A 22,821-nucleotide genomic window follows, 5' to 3' on the forward strand; every position below is an offset into this window, starting at 1 on the left:
AATCAAATAAAGCCAATTATGGAGCAAAGAGATGTATTTTACATGTAGAACCTTAAAATTTCTCTAGTTTGTTTCTTATGAGAGGTTGTATTTTGTGGAATTGGAAGCAGCTAGTTACAATCTTTTCCCGCATCTGGTTTGTCTCTTGTGCCTCTTGGCCTTTTAAGAAGTTTGTCTCTTTTGCCTGTTGCCTGTTGCCTGTTAGTTAATGAGATTAAAGATGAGGAGAGTTCTTGGGGTTTCAATGCTTCAGTTGTAGTAGGAGAATTAGTACTCTATGGTTCTTTAGTCATTTTGCTTTAGACAAATATTTATAGTACTCAAGTTTTTTAAACAAACATATCTGTTTTATTTTCATTCGCTTAACTCTGGGTATTGTAGTTTCAGTTATAGTACTCATGCATCACTTAACTTGGTATTGTAGTTTCAGTTACCAATAGGTCTATTTTATTTTCATTCACTCAACTCTGTACAAATGTGTTGATGTCCTTGAGCAACCATTTTGGAAACTTTGCCAATACTTTTGGTAGAAGAATACCGTTTAAATGTTTTTCCAAAAAAAAATAAAAATGTTAGAATACTAATATAGGTTTTTTTTTGTCACTTCACATTCCCATATGGGTCTTAATGATTTCAGCAAGCTAGGCTACATACCAGGATTCTATGTTTCAAGTTTCATCTCATTTCGGCAGGAATTTTGGAGTTAATAATATTATTTCTTATAATTGCATAAAAGTCATTTGGTACTTAATTCACTTAAGTGATAGCCCTTTGGTACTAAATTCACTTAAGTGAAAGAGATATCATTCAATGAAAGGGAGGAGGAGAATTTTGAGGGAAAACTCGACCTCCCATTGAGTACAACATTTTGTTGGCAGACTCTCCTTTGATTGTTAGAAAGCTGACTAATATTTGTATATAGGAAATTAAGGGGGGATCTCTTTTTCACGAAAACAAAAAAAGAAAAAAATAGAGAGAGGAGGTCTTCTTCTTCCAAACCCAAACCAAACCAAGTTGCAACCAAATTGGAAGATTTGTAACTATAACCTTTGCTTAGATGGTTTTGATTGTATGGTAACTGTAACCATTGCTCAGATTAGTAATCAAACCAAGTTGCAACCAAATTGGAAGATCTGTAACTATAACCTTTGCTCAGATGGTTTTGATTGTATGGTAACTATAACCATTGCTCAAATTTGTAATTATAATGGAATTTTCAGTGTATCCTACCATTTAGTGGAGAATGTCTTACAAATTTGATGTCTTCTACCATTTATAGGAGAATGACTTGAGCATGTCTTTCTTTCTAAATAAACGAAAAAAGACTTGATAGGGTTGTTCTCATCTTATGCATCTTCTACTACCATTGCCAGACTTGGCTTGGGAAGCCATAGTCATATTGATGAAAGAAAAACAAGGAATGTACAGTCAGATGTTTTATTTTCACTTACAGTTTGCAAGGTATTTTTTTAATATATATATATATATATATATATATATATATATATATATATATATATATATATTATTTGCTAAAGAATGAATAGCACAGATAACAAGAATATAAAAGAAAGGTTGTTGTAGTATAGTCGCTAGTGTGGTGTATGCTAAATGTCGTGCAACGATATGATATTATAAAAACTTTGTTGATAAACTAATCTTGGAGGGAAGTAGTAGTGGTAGAAGAGCGCTAATGGAGCGGTTTACCTGTTCAACAGACACTGACCATCGAGAGCAACTTTGCATGGGGATTGATGCATTTGAAAGATTTCTTAACATTTTGATGGAAATAGGTCATTTTAAGGATATTGTGTATAGTATTGTAGAGGAGCAACTAACAAAGTTCCTCATAATTGTCCAGTGAAATTCCATTTCTTTCATTATGGAGAAATATTTAATCATCATTTCGATCAAGTCCTCTAAGTAATCATATTTTTGGAAGACATTTTTTTTAAACAACCAAATGGATTAGAAGCTCTCTGGAAATAAAAGACAACAATAAGTTATGGCCGCACTTTAAGGATTGTGTAGGAGCTATTGATGGAACACATATTAGTGTGAAAGTGCCAATAGACAATGTATCAAGATATTGAGGACAAAATGAGCATCCAATACAAAATTTGTTGGTTGCATGCACATTTGATCTGGGATTCACATATGTTTTTGTTGGTTGGGAAAGGTCTGCATCTGATTTAAGGATTTTGAATAGCATATTGATAAGAGTAGTAGACAACTTGATCATATCTATAATTAATATCTAAGATACAAAAATAATTATTTTTAGTAATTTAATTGTAATAACTTAATTATTTTTCCCTCAAGTAAATATTATGCAGTGGATGTGGGGTATATGTTGAGAGCCGACTTTCTTACACCATATCGAGATAAATGCTATCACAATAAGGAGTATTTAGATTGTGGTACTGAGAATTTCAAATATATGTTTAATCATAGACATGCCCCATTGTGAATGCAATTGAAACAACATTTGGTGTATTAAAGAAAAGATTTTCCATTTTGAAGATAAAACCTAATTATTTAATTCAAATTCAGGCAGATATTATATTAGCAACATACATTATTCAAAATTATCTTATGGGGGTCGAATCCAAACCTAGAGCTTATTAAAGAGGTTGATCAAGTACTTATGGAGCAAGAGATTAACAAAGAAGTGTACTCAACTACAAATTTGTTTGAAGAGTGTTGACAAACAGAAAGATTGATGAAAAATAGCTAAAAAATGTGGCATGATGAAGTCTAATGAAAAATTATTTGAATGTTATGTCATTTTATAAAAATGAGACATCTTCATGAAAATTATTTATGTTTGAAATATGTATGTATTAAGTTAAACTTATAATTTCTATTGTTTCAATTTTTAATTTTCATGTATGCATGTATTTCAAGTCTTCAACATTTGGTGTCTAATCGTTGAAAATTTGATATTGAAAATTTTTAGGAAAAATTGATAGTAGTGGAGGTGATAAAAACAACAGTATTATGGAGTCAAGACATGATAAATTGTCTTATACAAACTTTAATAGATCAAATGAATAAGAGCCTAAACATTGATAGGGCATTCACAAGAGCTATATATTTAATAGCTTCTAAAGTTATGTCGGAGAACTTTGGATCTTTTTGTGGCTTACAATGTACATCTGTCTAACATATTAAAAATCGACTGGAAACGTCAATGAAGAAATTCTCTACACTTCAGGAACTCCATCATAATAATGGTAGTGGATTCTATTTTAATCAATCAATTATGATGTTTGAAGTAGTTTCACTAGTGTGGACAATTACATAAAGATATGCCCATACACATTTAGGTTTTTATGTTTTAACTAGCCTTTGTATACTAATTTTTTTTAATTATTAGTTAAATGTGTAGGCTCATCCAGATGCAAAACAAGAGTAATATTAGCCTATTTTGAACTATGATGACTTACATTTTCTCTTTGGAAAAGATGGTGCAACTGGGTCTAGTAGTACTACTGATAAAGAGAGACACATGAACTTAGATAAGGGGCTTAGCATATCAAATTTGAGAGATAGTTTTATTACTATTGAAGATGGTATTAATGAAATTTAGATAAGGGTTAAGTAGTATGTTATGGCCCTGGGTTAAGTACCTATGTCTTCCGCTCCTAATAGGCCGGTCTTTTGGGTAGTATTGGCTAGATGCTTAACATTTGGTATCAGAGTGGGCTTTCACGTCGCGAGTTCGAGTCTCGAGACGTGCAAAGGCTAGATTAAAATACTGGTAGGTCCTTGTGATAAGCCCTGGGTCGGGCCAGTGTCGTTGTGCAGGCGCAAAGGCTGGATTAAAATACTGGTAGGTCGCGTCTAGGTATTATCGTGGTCAGGCCAGTGTCGTTGCGCCATCGTGGTCGTCAGCTCGCGAAGGTGGGGTGTGATGTTCTAGCCCTGGGTTAAATACTTATGTCTTCCGCTCCTAATAGGCCGGTCTTTTGGGTAGTATTAGCTAGATGCTTAACATAGTACTACTCATATAGAGAAGCACATGAATTTAGAATAAGGGGCTTAAGCATACCAAATTTGGGAGATAGTTTTATTTCTATTGATGATGACATTAATGAAGTAGAAGACATTGCAAACTCTCCTACTCAAGAGGCAACTATAGCTGGAATATTTACTTCGCATGGAACTAGTAAGGTGAAAACAACGAGCTTTTGATAACTTAGATGAAGATATGAAATCAATAAATGAGAGTATTGATGGACTTGTAGCCATTTCATTAGGAAACATTCAAACCTCTAAAACATGTGAGTTGTATAAGAAATGATAAAGATTCCAGAACTTGACAAATGTGCCAAGATGAAAGCATATGACTTTCTTATTGAGAGTTCTACTAGAGCAATTGTTTTTATGCGGTGCTCTCCTGAAAATCGAGCAATGTAGTTGATGATGAAAATGGAAAATTAATTGACTTACTTTAGAAATTGAGTATTTTAGACAATTTTGAGCAATGTGGTTCAGACAATTTTGAGTATTTTAGAAATTAACTTACTTTCTGATGAAATAGTTTGATCAAACAATTGATATTTAAAATAGATGATATTCCTATGAATGTGTTGAAGTATTTTGGATATATCCAATTGTTATATCTCTTCTTATTATCGGTACTTTGAGAATTAATTAGAAGAGGTTATTGGAAAATGAAGTATACTTTTGTGTTTTTCATCATTTTTTATGAATAAAAACACAGAGTTATCCATGCAATAAAATTGCTTGGAAGAGAGAATCCATCCTTATTTGTTACCACTTTTTTGTAGATGGAAAATATTTCTAAGTTATTTACTTTAGTATATGTATTTTGTGGTTGTAGATGGAGGGAGAAGAGTTCTAATTTTTTACAGTTTTTTTTGTTTGATAAATTTTGATAGTTAGAATATGGTTGGGCATTGGGTCGGGTTTTATAAGAATCTGACCAAACTTGACCCAAAAACCTTAGGTTGGGGTTTTGGTTTCACCCTGCATGGTAAGGAAAAAAACCCATATGGGTTTTAGGTTGATGATGGGTTTCTCCAAACCCGACCTGAACCTAAACATCGGAGACGAGACACGGATATAAAACAAGGTTGAGATAGGTTGGGGACGGGTTAGGCTTAAGGGGATGGCAGGGATGGGCTAGGTTTATAGAGATGGGCCGGATTTAAGTTAGGTTTACAAGAATGTGGGTGACAGGGTTACAAGAACAGTGACCGGGTTGATCGACTTCCAACCTCTAGTTGTTCCGTAGCTGGATCTCTTTCAAATCCCAGTATAGCAGCAGTCAAAGATTCATGAGACAACGGAACCTTATTACTGGTGATGATATGAACAGATATTCATTCCATCGCTATATTTCCATCTGAAGAGATATCGATTGGCTTTCCAGAGCTGGTGATAGTAAAATCCACGTAAAAGATACAATCTCAATCGCAATGCTCCTCTTCATTGATGGCTCGCTACAAAAGATTTCCAGAACGATTCGATTGACTTTTGAAATCTGTATTTCTCCTTTCCAGATTAACAAAATCTAGTTTTCCGGCTTTTGTTGGTTTCTTTCCACAATCCATAAACAAGAAAGAATAATCACTGCGAACACGATATATGATTTTGGTAAATTTTAGTTTCAGAACACTTCAATAAATGAATCTTCTACATTGAGAGTATTATTCATAATAACTGATGTTTCCTGTTGCTCAGTTGCAATAAATCTCTTCGAGATACATTTCAACGACTTAATGAAAGATCATGCAATGTTTCAATTTCAATCATGTTCGTTCTTATCATAGTTCATTGATACGAGGCTCTCATTAATGTGACTGCAGTAGTCTTCATTGCCTTGTGTTTCTTTTACAATCTTCTATAGGGGCTGGCCCTCTAGAATCCAGTGAAAGAGAAACGATTCACAGTCTGACGCTACACTGTTGCAAATCATCTCTTGCTAATAGATTTCTCAGTTCTCACAGCTGGAATATGCTACAACGGAAGAAGAAATCAAACAGCAACCCTTGACAAGTTTCTGAAAAAGAAAACCACCTCACGGCAGACAAAACCCCACAAGTCCACCCATCCATTAAAACAAACCAGGAATCATCTCACGAGTTTCCTTTCACCAAACTGAAGACGACATTGAAAATCGAAACCGCCAAAAGAGAAACGAAGGCAACCGACAGATGAAAGAAAATTCCTTGCTTGCTGATGCCCAGCGTTCAAAGATAGATAGGTGTAAACGCACTATTAAGACTCGCTTGAAAGAGGGCGTCGACTGCATGTGAAAGCTTCTCGATAACACATCTTCGGTGTTACTTCACATTAAAAAAAAAAAAAAAAAAGAGAGAGAAGATGAGAATCTCTACATTGACTTCTTCTCTGTGAGACACGGATGCATGTATATTAATGAAAAGTTACGGCTTCCACATGGAATTTCTCCTTGGACTTCATCCATTATTAATCAAGGTTAGGCTGCGTCGAACAAGATCACCAAACCCGTTCTGTTTTTATTCTTCACTTTCTGGTCTGTTCGCCGAGTTGAATAAACAGGTCAAGCAGTCTCTTGGATAGTGGGTTCTGACTTCTGAGTGGAAGATTATTAGTTAGAACCCACTGAGGCAACAAACTCCAGCCCGTGAACGCTGACTTTCGTCTTTTAAATCTTTCTTCTTCGTTTTTTACTTTATTACCTGTTCTTGATCCAATTCCAGACAAAATTAAACAGTTTTCATACTGTATTTCAAATGTCAATTTGCTGCTTTCAGTCATTCGCTGAAGAAAACTGAGATGGAGATGAAATTTAGATAAATTCTTGGATTTGGAATTCTCATCTTGTTGATCCCCTTCGCTAGAAAAAAGTTCCGTGATGAAAAGTATCTACACCTTTAGAGAAGCTCTGTACCCAGAACCCTTTTTTCGTCCCAATCTGTACACGTACTGATGTGATTTGAGTCAGTTTTATTAAGTTTTTTTTTTTTTTTTAATTTGATCTGGTAAACAATATCAGCAATTTAAATTCTGCTTTTATATTTATTATTCTCTACGTCAACGTCGATCGAAACTACATCATTTTCATTTGTTTTCATTCCTCGGCTATGTTAGCTTGAAGTAGTTTGCTGTGGTAGAGTATTTTTAATTTTCTCAAGCAAACATCACCCTGTTTTAGACGCCCATAGTTTTATCTTTATTTGACTGAATCGAGTCTTACGAACCCTTATCTCGTGGATAAGCGATCTTCGATTCGTCGTTTAATAATTACTTCTTGGGTGCTTTAGTCTTCATTTCCACAACCTCCCATTAGTTTAAACAATTGAATGCCTCACCGAGTTGTTCAGTTTCAGTTTATATTGCAGAGTAACTGCATTCATCACATAACTATGAAAACAGAAATTTTACCAGTAAATGAATTTCGAAAACAGAAAATGAAAAAAAGTCATTTTGATTTCTGGAAGAAATAGAGGCCAGAACTGCTGCCGTCCTCTACAAGTGGAAACCCAGAGACACCCAATGCTCATTTGTTAGCTTTGATTAAATCTGCTGTTGAATAATCTATTTCGGCGCCTCCATTTATTAATTCATTCTAACGTTCATATTCATGTAGCATCATTCGGATCATAAACTACTCTCTATGCCTCTACTAACTATTTCATCTCAGAAGTTCTAAACCATTTTGAAGCTTTCGTTCTTCTTAAGTTGGCACTCGATCACTCAAATGTTCTGCAACTCCAATGGCAACTTCCCAGGAAAAAATTGGCCCAGAAATATTAAAAATAGAGAAAGACCCTTTAATTTCCTCTTCAACGAGAAGCCAAAATCATTTGAAAATTCGTCTTGCGCAAGCAAAAATTTTATCGAGCAACTTGCCGAAGTTCGGCCGAAATCATTAACAAAGTTTGCTGATAATTTCTTACTTGAAAGTCAACCGTGCAAACATCTGTATTTCAATCGACCCAAGAACTCCTCTGCCAATTATTTGCTTTTCCTGCAATCTCACAAACGCGGTGAGACTGGGATTTAGGTTTACTTCGCATGAGAAGGAAACAGGGGTGAACTGGGCGGAGAACATTTCTTTCTCAATCAAGGTATATAACTCGATTTTATTTTCAGTTGCCTTTTGTTTTTTTACATTCGAAGCTTCTTCCGAGGGACTGGTTACTGTTCTTGGGATTTGAGTCTAAGAAAGCTTGAATATTATTTACTTTTTTTCAGGCTTTGGAATTCGGCGAGTTTTTTGAGTTTTTATATGGACTAAATGAAGTTGCGGAATTCGGTGAGTTCCTTTTGCTTGGATTTAGCACGTAATCGAATCACAATTTTCTCTGAATTTTACAAGGTCACTGCTCTGGAAATAAAAATACTTCAAAAGTATCGGAAGTATGGACCTCCAATTCGGTAGATTCAAGCATTACTTGGAAAGTCCTGATTCTTTTCACCAGAAGACATTTTCATTACGAAACGAGAGCTCCTCTGTTCATAGCGAGGCTTCAGTTATGAATTACCATTCATTCGTTTTGATTTTTCAGCAGAAATTAACAAAAACCACAGCAGAATTCTCAACCTTTTTCTTCTTTTCATAACTAGAATTCTATTCTTTCGTCGGTTTTCTTTGGATTTATGTCAAAGCAATGAAAAAGATAGAGAACGAGGGAAGGAATGTGTTTAATTATGAAGGCGTATACATACAGAAGAGAGCACTGCACCCTATACGTGGGAGGCTGTATATTAAACACGGGGTTTTGCCTATTCCACGCCTTCAAAACCGGCTTTTTAATGGTGTCGGAAGGGGGAAATGTATGAGAAGATGTGAACCTAACGCCTTCCACAGTTTTCTCTCACTGTTCAACCCATGTGACGTTAAATTCAGTTTTCTTCTTGAGTTCCAAAACGGTTTTATATATATAACCTCTGGCACACGATCCATAGCACTGCAAGCTTTTATCATACTCTTCTGGGTCTTCTCATCTTCGTTTCAGCTCCATCCTCTCAGAACCTGAAATTGAACATTTGAGGCTTCTCATCTTCGCTTGGTTCTGTTGGTTACAGAGTTTGGGATTCCATTGTTGGTGGGTCGCATTCAGTTGACAGTTCATCTTTCTGGGTCTCTAACGCGCTGATTCTGAAGGTTCATTACATTAAGATAGCTTCAAAGTTTGCTTCAATTCAGCTGTTTATTTCCTTATCTCTGGTGTCAGAGCTTTCTGATTCAGTACTAAGTGCTTTCCTTCTTAACTTCACTTTCTTGGTGGAGTTTTTTTTTTTTCTGGTGCATGGGTACCTGAGTGCTCCGTTACTAGCTGAGAACTTTCGAGGTATCTACGTATATTTTATATATCTTATCTATGCCCTGCTCCTGTTCTCGTACTGTCTTCTCTAATCTCTCTACAGAGTATTCCTGCTCTTGTACAAAACTTCAATATGGTCCTGAATTTATATTTACTTTTGCTTCTTTGAAGAAGTTCCTCGACTTCATCTAGTGTCAGTTTCAAAACTATCCAAATAGCTAAATCTCTGTTCTCGGTGAATTGCTTTCTTACTTTCGTAATTCCGTAGTGGAGATCATATCAGAGATCTTGATGCTAGACCTTCCAGTAGTGGAAAACAAAGAATTGATTTTTATTTAACAGTTTGGATCGTAAGTTCGTTCGTTTTCTCACTGAACTTTTTTCTTTTTTCTTTTCTTATTAAAGTTTTGACAGATCATATCAATGCATATCTGAATTCAACAATAATGGGTTTAGTTCGAAGTCCGAGTATGAGGAGTGGTGACTACTTAGAAGGCATGCTCAGTGATTACGTTGCTGGAAAAGCAAAAGTAGTGAGGGCTCACAGGAGTGGTTCTTCGCGTCTGGTGACCTTCCTCACTTGCCTCCAGTTCGCTTTCGCGATATATGCCACCTTCCTCCTCTATTACATGAGCCCTGCTGTGGATTTGCGAACCAAGCCTGACTTCACATGGGCGACCCAAATCGCCCAGAAATGGAAACAATACATGATTCAGCCCAACATTCTGAGCCGCTATCAAGAAAACTACGCTCTTCAATCAGAACTACCGATGCCATCCGAAGTGTGCGAGCACGAACGAATAGATTTTTCTCAGAAGAAATCGAACGATGCCCAAATGATTAAGTTAAAGAGAGAACTCTATGATGAAGTTTTGAAATTCCAGAAAAATTCCTTCGGGCCTGAAACTCTCTCTGAGCTGATGCAGATGAACTCAAAATGGGATAAAAGAGGTCCAAATGTCCCAAAAATTACAGTTATATTGAACCACTTCAAGAGGAAGACTCTCTGTGCACAGTTGGATTCTTTACTCCAGCAGACTGTTCCGTTCCTCAGCGTCTGGGTGCTCTCATTTGGGAGCCCCAATGAGCTTTCACTTAAAAGAATTGTCGAGAGCTATAACAATTCAAAGATCAGCTTTGTGAGTTCAAACTACGACTTCAAGTATTATGGAAGATTTCAAATGGCTCTGCAAACAGAAGCAGACTTCGTTTACATTCTTGACGACGATATGATCCCTGGTACGAGAATGTTAGAGATCTTGTCACATGTGGGTGGGACAGATAAGTACAGGAATTCAGTTCTTGGGAGCATAGGCCGGATCTTGCCATTTAGACAGAAAGATTTTACCTTCCCAAGCTACAGGAAGTTCCGATCCAAGGAGGCAGGGCTTTACTTGCCTGACCCTGCTTATGGTATCATACTGGACAGGATAGTGCAGGTGGATTTTCTGTCAAGTTCCTGGTTCTTGTCTTCAGATCTTGTCAAGACACTTTTTGTGGAGACCCCCTTCACTTTTATGACAGGGGAGGATCTGCATCTCAGGTAAGCATTTGCTCAACGTACATTACAAATCTAAACGATCAAAATCCAACATTTTAATCGGAAATTGGCTAACTAATCAAAATACCTGTGCTATCTATCTACCTTGAGCTGACTGACGGATTTCTCATCTATTCGAGTAGCACTTCTCCAGTTTGATTCAGATTCAAATTCAAATTGATAGAAACCCCATTACTCTACAATAACTCAAAACTTACCAGTGAATTTCACATAGTCGACTTAATTTTCTAATAGATTTTTTTTTTTTTTTTTTTTGTTGATTGAATTCAATAGTTGGCTTGTATTTGTGCAGTTATCAGCTTCAAAAATACAGAAATGCTGGTTCTTTCGTACTTCCTGTGGATCCCAACGACAAAGAAACTTGGGGAGACCGTGAGCACAGGCTGGCTTATGTCTCTGAAACAACAGTAATCTTCAAAGACATCGTTCAAGTTCGAGATGACCAATGGTGGCGAGCCTTCTCAACCGGTTACTTGACTCAATGGGCTGCAATGTATCCTCAAAACATTGATGCCCTTTTCTATGCTCACTCTCTTGATGAGGTGAAAGTGCTGGCACCCCTTCTTGATAAGTTCAGATCAACTGTTGGGAAAAAGGCCTATATTGCAGTTTCTGGTGGAAAGTATTGTCCCTGCGAAGATGCTGCAAGTGCTCTGAACTGGCCGAGGTCGGTTTGTCGAGAGAGGAGATTCAAAATTTTCGATTTGGATGCTGGAGCCATTGGAGGAATCTCCAATTCAGATGTGCCAGTTATACAAACTGTCTACTCAAGCATGAAAGGGTTGATTAAAATTCATAATCCCAGTGTGGTGATCACGGTTGCTGATATTGATCCAAGTGTGAAAAGTGCTCTTAAAATGGCTGTCGGAAGTAATTCAAACAGTTCGACCCTGGTACTTCTTCCTAGGCCTTCAGTGACCAAGGTTCTGTGGATGGCTGACCTTAGATCCACCACTTTGCCAAGTAAGACTCGTGTAACTCTTATTTCACTCTCTCAATCAGTTAATGATTTCTCTGTTTCTCCATTACTGAACGTTTTGAACTCTGTCTGGTCTGCCTGTAGATTGGAATCGCATGAGAATATCTGTAAACATTGTCACTCAAAACCGAGCTACATCTCTGCAACGTCTTCTCAAATCTCTGAGCGAGGCCTACTATGTTGGGGACGAAGTCTCTATCAGCTTTAACATGGACAGCAAGGTAGATGAAGAAACTATAAGGCTTGTCGGTTCATACGATTGGCCCCATGGCTCCAAAACCCTGCGCAGGAGAATCATCCAGGGGGGTTTGATCCGAGCCGTGAGTGAGAGCTGGTACCCAGCATCCGATAATGACTTCGGCCTTCTGCTGGAAGATGACATCGAGGTCTCACCGTATTACTATCTCTGGATCAAATACTCACTCTTAGCCTATCACTACGACCCACAGATCTCCCTCCCTGAACTTGCTTCCATCTCGCTTTACACTCCTCGGTTGGTTGAAGTGGTGAAAGAGAGACCCAGGTGGAACGCAACAAGCTTCTTCGGGAACATTCACCCGAACACCCCGTATCTGCACCAGTTGCCCTGCAGTTGGGGTGCAGTATTCTTCCCGAAGCAGTGGAGAGAATTCTACGTTTACATGAACATGAGGTTCACGGAAGATGCCAAGCAAAATCCGGTTCAAATTCCCAAGTCCAGGACAAATGGATGGCAAGCTTCGTGGAAGAAATTTCTGATAGATATGATGTATCTGAGAGGCTATGTCAGTCTCTACCCCAACTTCCCCAATCAGCAGAGCTTCTCGACGAATCACATGGAACCTGGAGCACACATCAGCTCCAAGGATAATGTAGTCAGGCATGATAAAGGGGACTTCGAGGTGCCCCTGTTGAAGACCGACTTTAGAGATTTGTTGCCTGCAAGTAAGCTTCCTCCGGCCTCGAAGCTTCCGGTGATTAATCTATTCAACCAGGCCTCTTCTCTGAGGGGGTTGAAGTCCGCCGGCGCCAAGCTAGGACAAGACGTTTTTGGGTGCAACAATCAGACAGAGGTGGTGGCTGTGGATCGTCACACTGGCCTGCCACAACGTTGTGCAAAATTCTGATTCTTTTCTTCCCACCAATCTGTTTATCATTCTTTCTTTATAAAAATTTGTTAGCTCTATTTTTCTAATGTTCTGTTAATTATTAGGGCCACAGATCTGAAATTTGTGTTGACGAGGGAGGGGGCAGGCAAGATCCAGAAATGTGCGTGCCTATGCCTGTCCCCGATTGTTGAGAATGCAGGGTGGACATGTATCATCTTTGTTCAGGGACCTCCTAATGGAGAGTTCTGTTTTCCCGTCAATGTAGCCAAAAAGTGGCTGGTTTTATGGCTCCCTTGCTTGCTCATGTTAAGCTTAGATATTTGTTTTTTCTTTGTTTTACTTATTATGGGTTAATGCATAACTTTAGTGCTCTAATGCAATCAATAGAGATAGTGTAATGCAAATTTCTCCATTGAAGATTACATATAAACAGAAGTTTATAATGTGAGAGGTAGTTATAATTACAATGTGTATCATATTATGGACGAGGACCATTTCATTTTGATTTGAATTTTAAATCTAGCATTCTCCCTCTTGGCCAAATAGTTATAATGTTATGTGCAATATTGTTCACAATTCATTAATATTATAACTGTAAAACCGAATAACACAAAGAAGGATTTCAAAGAATTTTCTGATGATATATTCTTCTCCTCATGGAGGCTTTTTATAATAAACTTACAACCTAATTTAGATCCAATTTAGATCTTAGAATCAGGAACAAAACAAGCAAACAAATCGTTTCCTATAAGTACGGTAACAATTTATAGCTCATTCCAACACTCCCCCTCAAGTTGGTGTATAGATGTCGATCATGCCCAACGTGTAAATTATACCATAAAATACTTCCCCTGATACTCCCTTTGTGAGCATATCAGCCAGCTGACTCCCGGATGGAATAAAAGGAAATAGTATAATCTTTGCATCGAGGTTTTCCTTGATGAAATGACAATCAACTTCAACATGTTTAGTGTGATCATGTTGAACATGATTTTTTGCAATTTCGATGGCTGCCTTATTATCACAATGGAGATTCATAGATTCAGCATATTCAATCCCTAAGTCCCTCAGTATATTTTTTATCCATAACAATTCGCATACACCATGAGCTATGCCTCAAAATTCAACTTCAACACTTGATCTTGATACTACCTTCTGTTTTTTGCTTTTCCATGTGACAAGATTATCTTCCACAAAAGTAAAGTAACCAGACGTGGATCTTCTGGTTGTCTGATCTCCTGCCCAATCAGAATCTGTGTATCCTTCAATGTTAGTGACATTCTTTTTTGCGAATAACAAACCTTTTCCTGGAGCACTCTTTAAGTATCTCAAGATCCGATAAACCGCTTCCATATGTTCTTCACTTGGTGCATGCATGAACTGACTCACAACGCTCACTGCATATGCTACATCTGGTCTTGTGTGTGATAGGTAGATTAATCTTCCAAATAATCACTAATAGCGCCCTTTGTCTGTTGGGATTTGATCTGGAAGAATTCTGAGCTTATGATTCATTTCTATGGGCATCTCAGAATCAAGTATTCCAGTTTCAGCTAGAAGATCCAACATATATTTTTTATGTGAAAGGAAGACTCCATGTTTGGATCTTGCCACCTCAATTCCCAAAAAAATATTTAAGTTGTCCGAGATCCTTCATTTCGAATTTAGTGGCTAAATACTCCCGTAAAGATTGCATTTCACATGGGTCATCTCCTGTCACGACCATATCATCGACATACAAAATGAAAGCCGTTATTTTTCCTTCTTTGTGTTTTATAAACAATGTATGATCTGAGTTACTTTGCTTATGGCCAAACTTCTTCATTCTAGCCAAGAATCTCCCAAACCATGCTCTAGGTGACTATTTCAGCCTGTACAATGACTTCTTGAATTTATAGACTTTAACCTTGACATAAAGAACCACTTTTAACTCCAGGTGGTAGCTCCATGTAGACTTCTTCTTCTAAGTCTCCATTGAGAAAGACATTTTTAACATCAAATTTTTGCAGAGGCCAATCTCGATTTGTTGTTATAGATATGAAAATGCGAATTGTATTGATCTTAGCTATTGGTGCAAAAGTATCCTGATAGTCTATCTCATACCTTTGCGTATATCCCTTTGCAACTAGCCGAGCTTTATATCTTTCAATACTTCCATCCAGTTTGAGTTTCACCGTGAACACCCATTGACATCCAATTGTCTTCACTCCTTTAGGTTGTGAAACAAGTTCCCACGTGACATTCTTTTGTAGAGCCTCCATCTCTTCGTTGATCGCCTTTTTCCATTTTGGATCAGCTAATGCATCCTGCACATTACTAGGAATAGAAACCCTGGATAATTGATCAACAGTAAATGCATACGATTTACTCAACCTATGGGAGTACACATAGTTGTTGATTGAGTATTTGGTCTTGGCTTCAAGATTAGGTTCATACTGTTTCTTTGGAACTCCCATATTTAATCTTTGTGGATATCTGGGAGTTATATTTTTTTAGGAACACATGTTTCAATAAATTCATCAAACACATGATTCGTATTTACCTGAGGAGGAACATTCTGGATTGATTCTTCAGTTGATGGTGCAGACGGAGGCAACTTTGAGGATTCTTCAGGAGCAATTAATGATTCACTCTCGACGTCATGGTTGGGAGCACAGTCTTGTTCCACATCATGATGACCTGGTTGGTTAAAAAATTCATTCACCGCTTCTAACTCAGTACCTCCACTATTCTCTTGTTGATTAAACAATTCATTCACCGCTTCTAACTCAATAAACTCAGCCCCTCCGCTATTCTCTTCACTTGAGCTCTCCCCCTGAAGAGAATTCTGAGACACTCCCCCTGAGTAATAAGTTTTTAATTCATGGAATGACGCATCTAGAGTTACATGGACCTTTCGGGTGTGTGGATCATAACAATGATATCCTTTTTGAAAATCAGAATAGCCAACAAAAACACATCGTTTGGCACATGGATCAAGTTTATTTCGTAAGACTTTTGGGATATAAACATATACAGTACACCCAAAAACCTGGGGTTCAAGATTCGGAAGATGGGAAATGGAAATTAGGGAGTGCAATTTTTGTTGAGGAGTTTGAAAGCCTATAACTCGAGAAGGTGTTCGATTGATAAGGTTGGCAGCAAATTTGACAAACCCCAATAAAACCGAGGCATGTTCATGCCAAAGAGAGTGGCACGCACTACTTCCAAAAGTTGTCTATTCTTCCTCTCTGCCAATCCATTTTGTTGGGGAGTATAGGTGCATGAGGTCTGATGACGAATTTCATGATTGTTCAGAAAATTACCAAGAGAAGCATCGACAAACTCAGTACCATTGTTAGATTGCAAAACACGAATATGCTTTTGGTACTGAGTGTGTACCATTTGGTGAAATTTTTGAAAAGCTAGCTACACGTCACTCTTTTTGCAAGGATACCCAAGTCATTCTAGTGCATTCATCAATAAATGTCACAAAATATCGAGCACGAGAAATAGAGGGAACCTTTGCAGGACCCCAAACATCAGAATGAATAACCTCAAAGGTTCAAAACTCTTATTCAAACTCGATAAATAAGAGATACAGTGGCTCTTAGCCAGTTCACAAGTGTCACAATGAAAATCCAAATTATTCAAACCTGAAAAAAGTTGTGGTCGCAATTTCTTAAGATAACCAAAGGAAAGATGATCGAGTCTTCGGTGTCATAACCATATAGTTGCTTGAGCACTCTCTTCACTACTAGCTTGATTTGCCTGACTGATTTTCGATCCTCCATTCTCTGTCAACTCCAAATAGTAGAGTTTGCCTCGTCTAACACCATAACCAAGAATCTTTCAGGTTAGAATGTCCTGAAAGACACAAAATGAGGGCCAGAAAGTTATAGTACAAGCAAGAGTTGAAGTAATTTGGCTAACAGACAACAGATTGTATTCAAGAGATGGAACAACAAGGACAATATCTAATGTAAGATTATTCAACAAGATAATTGATCCTTCCCTAGTAATAGGAGAGGTACTACTATTGGTGGTGGAAATAACAGATTGAGGAGAAGGTAGGACAAATTTTAACTGACTGGAATCCCTCGTCATGTGATCGGATGCACCTGTATTAATAATCCAAGTTCTATTATTAGAATATGCAGAGAATACTAATACATTACTGATAATACCTGGATGGGCAACATTCGTCATAGGTAGCAGCTTTTCCCCAAAAATCTCTTTCTGACGTTTTTTTGAGAAGTCCCACAACTCTAGATAACCAATAATCTCGTAACAACGCTGTTGCGAATGACCTTTTTCCCCGCAGTGAGTGCATACCCAGTTGTTAACTTTTCCAGAGATTGGATGATAGCTCCCCATTGTCTGTCTCTGGGTTGATTCAGATTTTGGGTTCGGTTTGGGAAGTAGTTCGGTTTGGTTCAGCTCGGCAGTCAGGTTTGGTCCTGTTTGCTTTGATTCGGTTCGGTGTGGTCCGATTCGGTTCTGGTTCGATTTTGGACTGATTTGGGTCCTGTTCGGTCAGGTTCGGTTCAGGTCCGGTTTGGTTGTGGTCCAGTTCGGGTCCGATTCAGATCCACGGGTTGACCCGCAGTTAAATAAAGGAACAGTAGTTCCTAAGTTTAAATTTTTTTTGTCTTTCTGCCTCGACGTCGGTAACGAAGTGTCGTCTTCCTTAAGCGACGACGGTGGTCGGCAGCGATAACTGGGCCGATGGTGCGGTTATCGGTGACACTATTTCGGTTATGGGACCGTCGTTGTAGAAACAAAAAATTTTTGCAAGCGTCGGCTTCCTTTGGTCGGTGGTGCGGTATGATGGAGGGCAGAGCAGTGGCTTGGCTGTTCACAGTGATGACAAAGCATCTTCGGGGATGACAGTTCGGTTGTCAACGACGTTCAAAAGCCGATTTAAACCAGCTCTTTGTTCGCTTCGGCTACGGGACAGAGCTTCTGCTATGTTCTTTGGCTAGAAGCTCTTCGTGCACTTCAACTACGGGACAGAGCTTCTGCTGTGTTCTTCGACTATAGGAAGCTCTTCGATGGTGGTTTCTTCATTCATGGCGACGACAAAATTTTTCTCCCGCTCTAATACCATGTAAAACCAAATAACACAAAGAAGGATTTCAAAGAATTTTTTGATGATATATTCTTCTCCTCATGGAGGCTTTTTATAATATATTTACAACCTAATTTAGATCCAATTTAGATCTTAGAATCAGAAACAAAACAAGGAAACAAATTGTTTCCTATAATTATGGTAACAATTTATAGCTCATTCCAACAATAACATTTAAATTACAGGACAAATTATAATAATCATGGTGCTAGGTCCTTTAATTAAATAAACATTACCCTAAAATACAATAATATTTGTTATTCTCAAACAAGCATGTATACAAGCCAATAGACAATACAAATAAGAAATAAGAACTTTATTTTAAAATATTATAAAATACATCACCTGAAATCAAACAGAAAGTGTCTAATTTGGACAAAGTCCCATCTTGGGTACAAGATCCATGAACAAAGTTGGTGGCATGCCTTTTGTCAATGGATATGCAACCGTTTATTTTGTACAAATGTGGTAAATGAACACTTCATTGGAGCTGACATGGTCCTTGACGGTAAGTACTCAATGTCTATATGTTTACTTCCCCTTCTACTTTTATTATTCTCAATTAATAACATAGAAGCTGAATTGTCACAACTAATCCTTAATGGCTTTGAGATTGAATTAATAACTTGAAGCTCCAAAATTAAATTATTCAACCAAATACCTTATGATGTAGCTTCAAAGCACACAACAAACCCGAGTTCCATTATAGAAATAGCAATTAGTGATTGTTTTGTACGTTTCTAAGATATATCTCATCCAACTAATGCGAAGATGTATCCTAATGTTAGATGTGTCAATACAACCAGAAAAATCTGATTATGAGTACCCAACAATTTTTAAGTTGTTGGATCGACTATATGTAAGTATGAAATTCTTGGTCCCTTGAAGATAATGCCCTTCATTGAAGCTCTCTCGTCATTACATTGACATTTTCCCATCATTCCTACTAAAAATGCAATGTCTGGTTTGGTATGGACCTAGGCATACATAAAGTTTCCTATTGTTGAAGCATAAGTAATGTCTTTCGTCTATTATCTTTTAACGTTCTTTTGAAGGCATTAGTTCAAATTGAATTGGTCACCTTTCACAATGGATACTACACCGAATGAACAGTTTGACATCCTATATCTTTCAAGTACCTTGTTGATATAGCTCCTAAAACAATCCCCAAATACCTTATGATTTGTCTCCATGAATTTTAATGTCAATGACATAAGATGACTTACCCATATATATCATATCAAAATATTGAGAAGGAAAAACTTTCACCTCATGCCACAAACTCATATCATTTGGATATAAATAAAATATCATCCACATACAAGACTAGAATAATGATTTTACACCCACTAACTTTGTGGTATATGCATTGATTGGTAATGTTCTCAAAAAGACTAGATGAAGAGATAACATTATAAAATTTTAAAAATTATTAATAAGGGACTTGCTTTAGCCCATATATGGACTTTTAAAGTTTGCAAAGCAAATAGCCATAATGACTCAAGGTAAACCCTTAGGTTATTTCATATAAACTCCTTCCTCTACATCTCTTTTGAGGAAGGCCATTTCCACATGTATCTAATGTAAATCTAAGTCAAAATGGGCAACTAATGTTAAGATGGTATAGTAGGAAAACTAGAGATATCAGTTTGCATGTTACAATGTGGGACCCACCATGGTGCTCGAACTGTTGGGACCCACTATGAGGATGTGGGACATCAAGAAGAGTCCTAGAGGACATGGGTCACCAAGAAGAGTCCTCACCCAAAGCAAACACGAGTTAAAGGGTCAAGAAGCACAAACTAAATTGAGTTAGAAGACTTGAAGATCAAGTGGGACCAACAAATATCTCACAAGCTGGAACTCTTATCAAGGTACGCTGGGAGATCATGAGGTGACCACAAGGATAAGGCTACGAGCTGGTTTATCCCTTATATTCACGTAAATAATGAAGGACTCCTAGTTCAACACAAGTTAGTCTTCTAGTAATTTAGTTTGAATAGACTTATATTAAAGAGTTAGAGTTGGAATGTAATTAGGATTGAATGATAAGTTGTATTAGGACTCTACCTCCTCCTCTACTATAAATAGAGGTGTTGTAAATTCGGAATTAATTAAGTCACACATTCAACCCCGAGTTGGTTTTTCTCTCTCTCTCTTTGCTTGGCGCAACCTCTTCTTCCCCTTTTATTTTTTCTTCTCTCTACCCGAGAGCTTTCCTTCCTTTTTTCTCTTTTTCTTTCTTGTTTCCCTTGTTCGGAATCATGAAAAAGGGATCCTAAATTCAACATGGTATTAGAGCAATATATTTAGGATCCCTCGTCAAAAGAATGCTTTAGAGAAGTGATGATCAACACCACTCAAAGAAGGCTCATGTATGAAGGAAGAACACAAGTCGAGAGATTAGTGTTCAAAAATATTTTTTTTATGATACCGGTCTTCGAATTTAGATGATGATTCAAGGATGAATATGTGAATGCTTTCATCTTATTATGTTATGGATATGCATGCCCCTCTGTCTAGAAGGAGCTATCAAAACAGTTTTATTGGTTTGGAAATTATGTTTGTCGAGACCAGTCCATACTCAGATTATTGATTTTTTTTTTCATGGGATAAGAGTTCCCTGATATAGAATATTTCTATTGAGCCTCTTATGAGTGGTTTTTTGGAAAAAATTATAATTTATCATTGATGCTATATTCACATATACTGAGTTGATTGAAGAAGTGGTACTTGGTGTTATTATTAAAAGTTTTTTGAAGAAGAACCTATCATGGCTGATGAAAATATGAATATCAAAGGTGATATACTGAGAATCACCACCATACCCTTATGTGGGGTATCAAATTTTCTGAGTTGGTCCACCTCGGTTAGGAGGTTTCTCATAACCAAAGACCTACTTGGTCACCTCACTACCCGAGGACCACCTATTGATGAAGATGATATTTTTATATGAAATGGCTGAAGAATGATACTTTGGTAATTGGTTGGCTAATAAATAGCATGGAAGAACATGTCTCTAGTAATGTTATTCATCTTGACACTTCTAAACAGATTTGGGAGACATGTACTAAACTATATTCATGCCCTGATATACTGCATAGACCCTATGTTATTCTCCATAGAATGTTGAATACCAAACAAGGAGAAAATATTCATGAGTACTTGGCACGGTTTAGAGGCTTTCTTCAAGATTGGAAGTTATCTCAGCCCTTCACCACTGATATTTCTATCCAAGACAAACAAAAGGAAGCATTAATTACAGCTATTTGTCTTGCAAATATTAAACCTCATCTTGAGAACCAAGAGTCAACTGTTGAGTGCTTTTGCTGTCCCAAAGTTTGATGATGTGTTTGCAGCATTCCTTCATATTCCAGACACTTCTTCCTCCACTACTGATGTATCTGCTATGTATTCTGATCATAAAAGATCATCCTCTGACCGCGGCCGAGGCCGAGGAAGAGGTTATAGAGGGGGCAGAGGAAGAGGTGGAAGGACTAGTATTGGCAGAACAAATGATATTAAATGTACTCATTGTAAATTTCCTGGCCACACTATAGACCGATGACATTACAGGGCATGCACTTACTGTGGTAAATATGGCCACTATAAAGAAATATGCTATAAAGCTAATGACAAATCAGAATTGACAAGGGCTAATCAAGCCCTTATGAGTGATGCACAAGAAGACCATCCCACAACATCAGGTGCACAAAAAAATATTACTGATGAATAGTATGAGCTATTTCAGAAAATGAAGACCATGCTAGGTTCTTCTCCTAGTTCCTCTACAACCACTGCTGCCACTACTACTTCAGGTATGCTATCAGCCTCATCTTCATTCTGGATAATTGATTCAAGAGTCTCCGAGCATCTTACGGGTAACAAAACTTTATTGCATTCTCTATTTCCGAGTCTTTGACACAAGTTTGTTACCATAGTTGATGGTTCTCAAACCAAAGTCCAAGGAAAAGGTTCTACTTCTATCACCCCATCACTTCCGCTCATTGACATTCTTTTTGTTACTACTTTTCCTTTGAACTTACTATCTGTTAGTCAGCTTACAAAATATTTTAATTGCTCGGTCACCATCTCACCTACTTCATGTGTTTTTGAGGATCTTATAACGAAGCAGGTGATTGGTGGAGGCCATGAACAAGGGGGGCTTTACTACTTGGACGTGCCAAAGATCAACATCGTGTCTACTACTGAGCCTGAGACACGATTATGGCACAATCGATTGGGGCATCCTTCTATACAGTCTCTTCATCATATGTTTCCATCTCTTAAGATCATGTCAGAATTCAGTTGCGAGGAGTGTCAGTTAAGTAAACATCAAAGGAGTACATACTCCCCTCGTTCAGAAGTGAAAAGTGACACTTCTTTTTTGTTGATTCATACTGATGTTTGGGGGTCTTTGAGTGTCTCTAATATTTCTCAAGCCAAATATTTTATTACCTTTATTGATGATTTCACTCGCACAACTTGGTTGTTTATTTTTAAGGAGCGGTCTGAGATTCCATCCATTCTTAAGTCATTTTATGCTATGGTAATCACACAATTTGGTCAAAAGATAAAAATCCTCCAGTCTGATAATGCCAAAGAGTATATTTCAAAAGACCTTGAGTCATTTTGTCAAGAAAATGGCATTATCCATCAGACATCATGTGCCTACATTCCTCAACAAAACGGAGTAGCCGAATAGAAAAATCGTCATATTCTTGAGGTAGATTGAGGTCTTTTATATTCCATGAAAGTTCCATACTTTTATTGGCCCCCTGCTGTCCTTATGTTATGGA

General features: G+C 37.5%; 1 protein-coding gene across 1 annotated transcript; it reads left to right on the forward strand.

Annotated features, from left to right (window-relative positions):
- Window positions 1–9,730: 9,730 nt before the first annotated feature.
- LOC137962000 (uncharacterized) lies at window positions 9,731–12,930 on the forward strand. The gene is made up of 3 exons (XM_068808684.1): window positions 9,731–10,827; window positions 11,138–11,808; window positions 11,909–12,930. The coding sequence occupies exons 1-3, from the start codon at window positions 9,731–9,733 to the stop codon at window positions 12,928–12,930; spliced, it is 2,790 nt and encodes a 929-aa protein (XP_068664785.1).
- The last annotated feature ends 9,891 nt before the right edge of the window (window positions 12,931–22,821 follow it).

The sequence above is a fragment of the Aristolochia californica genome, unplaced genomic scaffold (assembly GCF_029961685.1).
Source record: "Aristolochia californica isolate CCGP_79_NKW_82.1479 unplaced genomic scaffold, dmAriCali1.0.hap1 SCAF_4, whole genome shotgun sequence".
Taxonomy (NCBI): domain Eukaryota; kingdom Viridiplantae; phylum Streptophyta; class Magnoliopsida; order Piperales; family Aristolochiaceae; genus Aristolochia; species Aristolochia californica.